General features: G+C 41.7%; 1 protein-coding gene across 1 annotated transcript in view; it reads left to right on the top strand.

The window, feature by feature from the left end:
* The window catches only part of T265_04562 (hypothetical protein), a gene marked incomplete at both ends in the record, with an annotated part of 19543 nt that extends 12828 nt beyond the window's left edge, over nt 1-6715 (top strand). The window contains 5 exons of the mRNA XM_009169337.1: nt 369-450; nt 498-606; nt 3454-3547; nt 5573-5631; nt 6599-6715. Of these exons, the coding sequence (XP_009167601.1) occupies nt 369-450; nt 498-606; nt 3454-3547; nt 5573-5631; nt 6599-6715 (461 nt within the window). The remainder of the gene's footprint in view (nt 1-368; nt 451-497; nt 607-3453; nt 3548-5572; nt 5632-6598) is intronic.
* Nucleotides 6716-8615: the final 1900 nt, after the last annotated feature.

Raw genomic sequence — 8615 nt, 5'->3', positions numbered from 1 at the left:
ATATAATATATAATATTATATATATAATATAATATATAATAATATATATGATAATATAATATATAATACATATACATATATATATATAATATCATATTTTCGTGATTCTGCAGTTGTGCAGCTGACATAACCAAGCAGCGCCCAGGGAAATCTTGCAACAGAGTTAACATTGCATCCTCACATTCGAATTTTGTACATGCAGTCGATTGGCTGGTTGTATAGGTGCATTTGTGTCATAAGCAACATGAAATAATCAATATAACATAAACGAACTGAAGAGGCAGCAAGGTGATCCATTGCAGACATATTGCGGAATTTATCAATTTCACATACCATTCATTAGTTGCCCTTACCTTCTGTGCCCGCAGATATACCAGTTGACGGATCGACGCTTTACCTGAAAGATACCGAAGGAAAGTTTATATATGTGCACGACTTGGACCAACCAATGTGGGTAAATTAGTGAAATCGATAAATACCCTGCCATTTTGCTTCAGACAGGATCCAGCTGAAGGTGTGCCAAAATTTGAGATAAATTCACGCAAGCTCCTCGCCTGTTACGCGGTGGAAACTGGAAAGTGTGTATTCTCGGATGAATTGCCAAAGGTATCGTGCTTATATCGATTTGAATCGCTTAAACTTTTTTCCACTATTTAAAATGGCTTTTTCAGCGAAAAGATGGTAACTTTTCACGCAGGTGACTATGTCCATTTTGAGGTTATCTGGTGTACACTAGCAGAGGTATTGGACCTTACTTCTTACGTAGCTCAGGTAGTAAATCAGTAATTGGATATTCACGTTCTTCAGACCCCCCTGGCGAACAATCGTGATAGTAGTCATTGAATTCGGCAAGCTGCAATACTCTGACTTGCTGAATTGTTCATGGTAAGTGAACGATACCTCATTGAACAAAGCATGCACGAATGAATATTGCGCAGGCGAATGTTGTACGACTGAGTGAGTAATGTTGCATTTTCGACGGATCGTAGAAAGTAGCTGGTCAAAAGTTTGAAGCAGTTTTATGTAGACTGTGCAAAATAACCTCACAAAAGCTGGGAACAATACAGTTTTGTGGGATGGAAGTTGTTCTAAATGCCAGGCGGTGGAATTAAAACCACTCTATTATCAAACCGCGCTTAGTTTAGAGAAATACAATTAAACTAAAAACGAACACGTAAAGTGGAGGGGATTTCTTGATCAATGGACAGTGAACATATTCCTAAAACCGGACATCCTAGCTTCCTCAGATACCAGCATCATAATTCCAGACATATCCTCAAATTCCGCAGATGTGAGATTTGGGTTTTCCAGATAATTAACCTCCTGAAAGGAGCGAATATCGTCGATAAAAACGACAGTTTATTAATAAATTCGGGTGAGAATGTCGCGACAACCAAAGGTTTATTAGGTATACCAGCAGTGTCCTTCACGATCCCTAAACAGTTTAACAATCTAGAGGAAAGACAATGAACAGCGTGGCTGAGTTTGTTGGCAATGGCTTTAAACTTCAAAGCCAAGTCATTGTTTGGTCTACCATGCCTCGTTTGCACTCTTCGCTTCGTACTGAGGTTCACTCTCAGATTTGCTGGTACCCAGAGTACATCAATGAAATTGTATACGGCCCCATTATTAGTCTTTTTAAGCCAGAAATAAGTCAGAGTTTTTACCCATTGTACCACTCTGTTAAGTTATATGATCTTCCAGCTCACCCCGTCATGTGGATATCTAGGCCACAAAAGGAAATTCATAATGCTGCGACTCACTAACTCGAATTATGTGATCTCAAGCATATCAACCGATATTTAGCTGTCGGTTGATGACAGCTTCTTTCAAGTTGTACTGCCCAAAGTTTCTGTTTCTGTGAGCAAGCGCAGTCTTCAGCACTCCGTCTTACGGGATTTTATTTGAATGTGCTCGATGTTTGGAAAAGAGGGAGAGAGACAAAGATTGAGACAGTGCCAATTAAGCTGGTAACTAGTTGGCGAACTAGGTCTCTTGGGTGACTTCGACAGATTTTGATCTTCAGCGGTTAGGAGCACCCAAGTTTTTAGTTAGGAATACAAGACAATAGACAGAATGCCCAAAACTACGCCGCCGCCTTCCGTTATTTCAGCCAGCCGAAAGAGAAGTATTTAATGAGAACCATATAGAGAGTCACTAAACGCAGATAAAGTCAATTTCTTTCCCTGTACTATCACTTCCGCAGTTGTTTTATGTCGTATACCATGCACACCAGATCTACCAACAGGGCGGACGAAGTGCTGGCAGCTGGCGTCCATCAGCCTGTGTGGATCGCGCAGCTGTCCGGCTACTCATGAGTAGTCGGATTTCTTACAAGCTTACGAGGCGCCCAACAAACTGAACCGAAACCACCGAATTACACTCATTTCCATACAAGTTTGGTTTAGACGGCAGGCTCATCTGGTAATGATCATAAACGAAAGATTCAGCTAGGTTCCAGGTGAGTCTCCTGCAAAGACAACTTGGTTTGCCAATGGGTGCATTTCGTTAAAAAGGTCCTCTTAGCTTGCTTCAAGTGTGGATGGGTGCTCTGAAGTCCTGTGGATTTCATACTTATGAAGAGTAGTAAGATCCCTTGGTTTACCATAAAACCCACCTGGTATCTAGTCGAATTCGCAACGAGCCGCAGTGTGTGTCATTACTAATGAAATGATGGGTTTAGACGAAACACACTACTCGTACTGTTGCTTAAGAATATCACAAACGAGAAATTTAGCTGACTTCCAAGGGAATCCTCAAAACCAAAGTGGCATGAAAATGAATGCATATGTCTAAACAGAGTTCACTCCTGATGTCTCGGATGTTACTGGAATGTTGTTGGCACATACGGTTAGAAAGAAATTCCCTACAGGCTTAATCGCAACAGAAGAAGCTTCTCGGTTTTGCGTGCCATTTTTACAGGAAGTAGCTCGTATTTGACCGTTTGGGACAAAACACGATCATCTCCTCATTAGCACAGCAGCCCATCATATTTGATGCTGCCGAATAGAGTATGTCAGACTGATTTCACTTCAGTATGACATTACTCGGTTTCGCAATGCTCAATGATGGTAACCTATACTGCACACAGTTTGGATGTTGGGAGCGGGGCTGACACCCATTTCCTCTTTGGCCTTTCAGGAGTCAGTTTGGACATCAATCCACATGAAAGTGCTTCGGATGTACAAAACTGTCCACCTCTATTCTATAATCTTGTTGCCTATATTGATGATGAGTGTCACAGCGCAGACGGACACTACTTAATGCACGGTAATCTTACTAGAATAATCCCGGTTATGAGGTTATAACTGGAAGTGAAAACCCCGTGCGAAGAAAGTCAAGTAGGACCCAACAGTGGGTTAATATATTTGATCATCAATCATATTTCACCCATTTGAAGCTCTGTACAGTTTTCCACCGTATTCAGTAGCGTTGATATACTTCCATCCACAGGACGTTGCCATCGAAAGATATTCTCGTGCCGTTCACTCCGAAGCGAAATATGTGATTGCCCACCCTATCATGCTATCTGAGGATGAGATTATTGGTAAGCCAAACTGCCAAACCCTGTAGAACATTAAGCTTCCACAAAAGTCACTCAATTTTAGAAAAACTTCTAGAATGTACTTTATTTTGTGTGGTCAGAATTCGGCCTCGCCGAGCCGAAGTACCATGAGGTCAATCCAATGGTGGTTATAAATTTAGCAAAGCCTTTCTGAGAACCAGAAATATGTGATCACTCAGTAAGCCCTCCGTGCTTGCTTTTAAGTGGCTTCGTAGTCCACTTACTATGCAGCCTTACGATTGCGGAACTGTTATGAACAGAATATTCGTTGTGCTGCCGAACATTAATGTGGACAGGATTCCCCTCCACGATGGGTCCAATTTATCTCGGTTCGGTATATTTTCTCGCTCGAGAACCGTGTGTGACCAAAGTGCACTAAGCCGTTTCTTCCCAAGTGTTTCTTCAGTGCTGGAGTTTTTTTGCATTAAACAGGCCGGTCATACTGAACGTTTTCGATGCTTGTACCAGCTGGTTTACAAAAGTTTACTTATCTTTCGGCGCTGAAACAAGGCTGTTCTAATCACAGCAGGATTGTCCTGATTGGGATGGAATGGACTATACAGTCGTTGAATAGTTTAAATAGTATAAAAGTACGTAATGGTGCACAGCACCACTAATCTCTGTGATATTAGTCATATTTTGCCACACAAAAACCAATTTTAGTGACCTTCCTCGGGTTATCGTAGTGTGATCACATTTTTGGGTCATATGTCGGTCATATGAGTATGATGGATAATCACATATGGACTAAGTAAGACAATCTCTAGAAAAAACAAAATAACCAAACCGAATTTCATAGAGTAGGCCATAAGAAATGATGAAATTATGAGTATGTGTTCATCCTGATTCACGGTATACAGCTGGTAGCCAGGAAAGCCACTGGGTTGAGCGTTTCTGGTCAGCGTTCAGCTGTCGAAACTTTTGGAAACTTCTACTGACACCAGAAGCCATTTCAAGAAACACCTCACTTTCTAATATCACTTTTGGATGCGCATACACCCGATGCAGTCAATACTAGTCATTGGTTATTTAATGATCTCAAAATGATTCGGAGACGACTGTGTTTTGCCGAGTTATCAGAGCTTATGTTTCAGCTGCTAACTATAGGAAAATGAACAAATCTGATGGTATTTCACACAATTTCAATTGCTTGGTAGGCTGTTTGGTAGATTCTAAACCGGGACATACAACGGGTATCACAAGTATAAAATCGCCTCGTCCAGATAAAGATGGCTTTGTGGAATAACCGCAATTTTTCGTCCAAAAATAGCACCTGTGCAGTCCAAACTGAAAGACGAGAAGCATTGTAGATGCTTGTTTTCTACTTCCCGTTCTACATGCATCTCTTCCCTAATTTTGCATCCTGGCTACTATAAATTGACCTGACCTTAGCTACACAGGCTTATACTGCGAAATGCCAGTTCTTTCTGAGTGTCGGTGACTTATAACTCAGTAAGCGTTGTAAAACCTCCGAAATGCAACTTTTCGTCGTTTTGGTAGGATTCATAGAAAACGCTTCCCGATAGAGCGAGATGCTTCGGAAGGGACGTCATTCCACTGTGGTATCCATGACAGTGTTTTCTGTCAGCTATGACATTTCACAATCTTTCAAATAATGGTGCCAAAAATATCTTTTCCCCTGATGTTTTGTCGTGAGGGAAGATATTTTGGGCCATATATGTGACGTCAGTCAAATCGAAGCTACAGTCTGTGTATTATAACAGTGTTTTTATATCCATAGAGATCATGACTAGTTGGAACTGAAAGCAAGAGTTAAAGGTGAAAAACCCCGTTGCGACACAAAAGTCCTGTGTGCTGCGACATACACCAGAGAACAGGTTTCTTGGAGCACAAACGGGAAGTGTGCTGGATTACGCCCGATTAACTCAACTCAGCTACTAGGTTTTCCAATGCACCATAAATACTATGTAATGGAACACTATGTTCCCTTTATTTATCCGTACTAGACGAGTGAGCTGAATTGTCGTGTGTTTTCTGTGATCACAGGAGTCATCGAAATATACCGTGCTGCTCCACGAAGACCATTCTCAGATGCAGAAAAGCAGGTAAGCTTCCTATACTTAACCTTGGTTTGTACGGATGTAGGCATTCAGAGCTGGTGTACGCATAAGTAATCAGCAGACCATATAATCATTAAATTCATGCCCGATTGGTTTGGGAGCGTTTCGCCTAACTATGGGAGTCTTTCCTACGTGAACACACTGAATGACAGTGTGTATATGCGCAGGTGAATATTGCTACGATTTATGTAAACAAGCACAAATTCTGACCGAAGTAGACGAAAGGAATGGTGGGTTATTTCTATCGATGACTGTCGTTTAAAGCCAACAAGTGCCCCTTGAATTCCTGAAGAGTTATGCAAGTTGTTCCTTTTCCTAGGCCATGCACTGTGAAGTGTGCAGCATCCTGTTTATTTCGTTGCCAGGGCAACTGTTATTAAGTCCTGCTATTGAGTTGCCTTCTGTTTCTTCTAAAGAACTGGTTCAAGCTGCTGCCTGCATCTTTGATACTTTGTTTACCACAACCATTTGGGTTAGCTTCTACCAAGCAGAAAATAGAAAGCGGAAGAAAATGCACCGATGGCCGAAGTTATTTTTGAAAAAAATTGACGGTCTGTGTTGCTATAATCTCGGTTCCAAATGCCACGGTTTAAAAATAATATGGTCGGTGGATTTACGGAGTTGAACTGCGTAACTCGGATGGCTAAACGGCTTCAGCAATGCTCAATCCAGAGTCAATAAACTAGGTTGTGGGAGGGAAGTAGTCACTGCGGTGCAAAACAGAAGTGTGTCGTCCTGGATTTGGTAGAAGCTTTACTCACCAAAGCCTCAGCTTCATTCACTCGCACTGCCTCACCGTCGACACTTTTTGTTTCGAAGACTCATTTCTCCAGTTCTAGCTCGAGCAGCTGTCTGTTTGGTAGAATTTGGCCTTATTTGAAAGTGAAATATTAAGACAGGATTTAGTATAGCATGTTAATTTTTTATGTATATTTCCCTCTGTATTTTCCAGTTGACCAAAAGTATTGTTCGCTGGGCACAACTCGTGTTGGCAAGCGATGAGGTATGCACACGAATGATTTCGTTCTGTCCGCGCTTCGTATGTGTTCATATACGTTACTCTATCTAACCGTGTGAAGTCTACTCTGAATGCCATTTATGCAGTTATCCAAGGAGTCCGGGGCGATCGGAAACAGTTAACTAGCTTATTCAGACTTGATTGATTTCGAGGTGAGAAAATAAATGCTAACGAATTGCCCAGTATGTGCAAACAGTTGAAACCCATGTTTACCTCTTAAACTTCGACTCCCGTGCACAGTAATGTCGAAATCCTTAACCGAATGAACTGACGAAGAGTTATAATATAGTGTTGTCTTTCTATCTGACGAGTGGGTTTCTAATTTCGTTTTAACAAGGGTGCAGTCGCAAGGCGGCCAGGCACAAAATGCACTATTTTATTTCACTCACCATCCTATTCGGATTTATGACCGTTGTATAATTTGTAACAGTGTTATGCTTATTTTTGCATATCATGAAGCGGTTTCTTGGACGGAGTGGCTCATTTATTAATTTCTGACACCAGAATCAGGTTGTTTTTCATTACGAACTTCGGTCTGACAATCTGATACGCTTTAGAGTTCACCTTTTGAGGTCTGTACAATTAGTAATTCACTGTTGGGCTCATGTTATCGAATTCGATAATTTAAGCTTGGGTTTCGACGACTTTAGTCTTAGGATTTTGCTAATCCTCCATGGGAAACTCCACCCGTCACGAAGAGACTGCACCTTACCGTGTCTTAGGATTTGCTAATCCTCCATGGGAAACTCCACCCGTCACGAAGAGACTGCACCTTACCGTGGTGTGGCGGTTTGTGTACCTCGGAAACCCATTGAGCTATACTTGGGGGTGTCCGCGCGACACTCACAGAGTCTCTCATACCAGGTTGGTCAATGGTTAGAGGTCTGACGAACACAGTCTCCTGGCCCTCCAGGTTGGGGGTTGGAACATGTGGCGACTTGTTCCGTAGAAATGGTAATGCATTTGCATTTCCCCGCCAAACACCGCTACCTTGCGGTTAGGCTTTTGAGCCAAAGGCTTTGGTTGAGGACACTAATCGTCCTTCTGTCTAGGTGTGGGCGCCCTGACAGTATCCCAGCCCTCGTACAACCATACGGCAGTGAAGCATCAGTACCAACACTGATGTTGCTGTCTTTGATGATCATGATGAAACGCGCCCAACCTACCCATATTTCGACAAATTGACAGCCAATAATTTTGTTGTGCAAAATTGGTTCTCTCCGCTAGGTAGCTTATGTTTGGTGCTTTCGTCGGGGAACTCGCTTAAGAATTTTCGGTGTCTTCGTTTTCGATATTTTTAAACCCAGGTCGCACGTTGGCCGGAATCCAACAGCATCCTATTGATAAGCCTTATTAGAAGTAAATGGTCTCATTTAGCTAATTCAGACTTTCGTGATTTGCCTAGCTACCACAGTAAGGATGGTTCCGCTTTGCAAATTTGCGGAAATACCAGCTACGGCACCTTGAATAGCGTATCCACTACCAAATGCCTCAGACTTGAATGGATACACCTACACTCCAGTAAACCCGTCGTGGTCATACATATGGATTTTCATGGAGCATCCATGTCCTCCCGTCCAAGTAGAATCCTTTTATCTAACAGACTTACTGTTCAAATAATCAGAACTGTAAACTACGTGATGGTATTAGTCCTTTTTTATGCATCTGATTGGCGATAAAAATATATTTGTTGTTGATTTCACAACCAGGGTTTTGGGATGCGCGCTAATGTAGTTCGCACAACTCTTATTACGACCATCTGTGAATTTTAGATATCCGCCTCTCTTGGCCTGGCATCCTCAGAAATAACAGGTGTCAACCAAATTCCAGGTGTACGATAAATATGTACAAACTACTGGAATTAAATAAAAATTATCCATAGATATCTCTTTAAATGTTACATAGGCATGTTTTGTACATTTCTTGCCAATTCATCAAGTTATTGCCTAAA

This window comes from Opisthorchis viverrini, assembly GCF_000715545.1.
Source record: "Opisthorchis viverrini unplaced genomic scaffold opera_v5_77, whole genome shotgun sequence".
Classification (NCBI taxonomy): domain Eukaryota; kingdom Metazoa; phylum Platyhelminthes; class Trematoda; order Opisthorchiida; family Opisthorchiidae; genus Opisthorchis; species Opisthorchis viverrini.
This window is presented reverse-complemented; position numbering and strand designations above follow the sequence as displayed.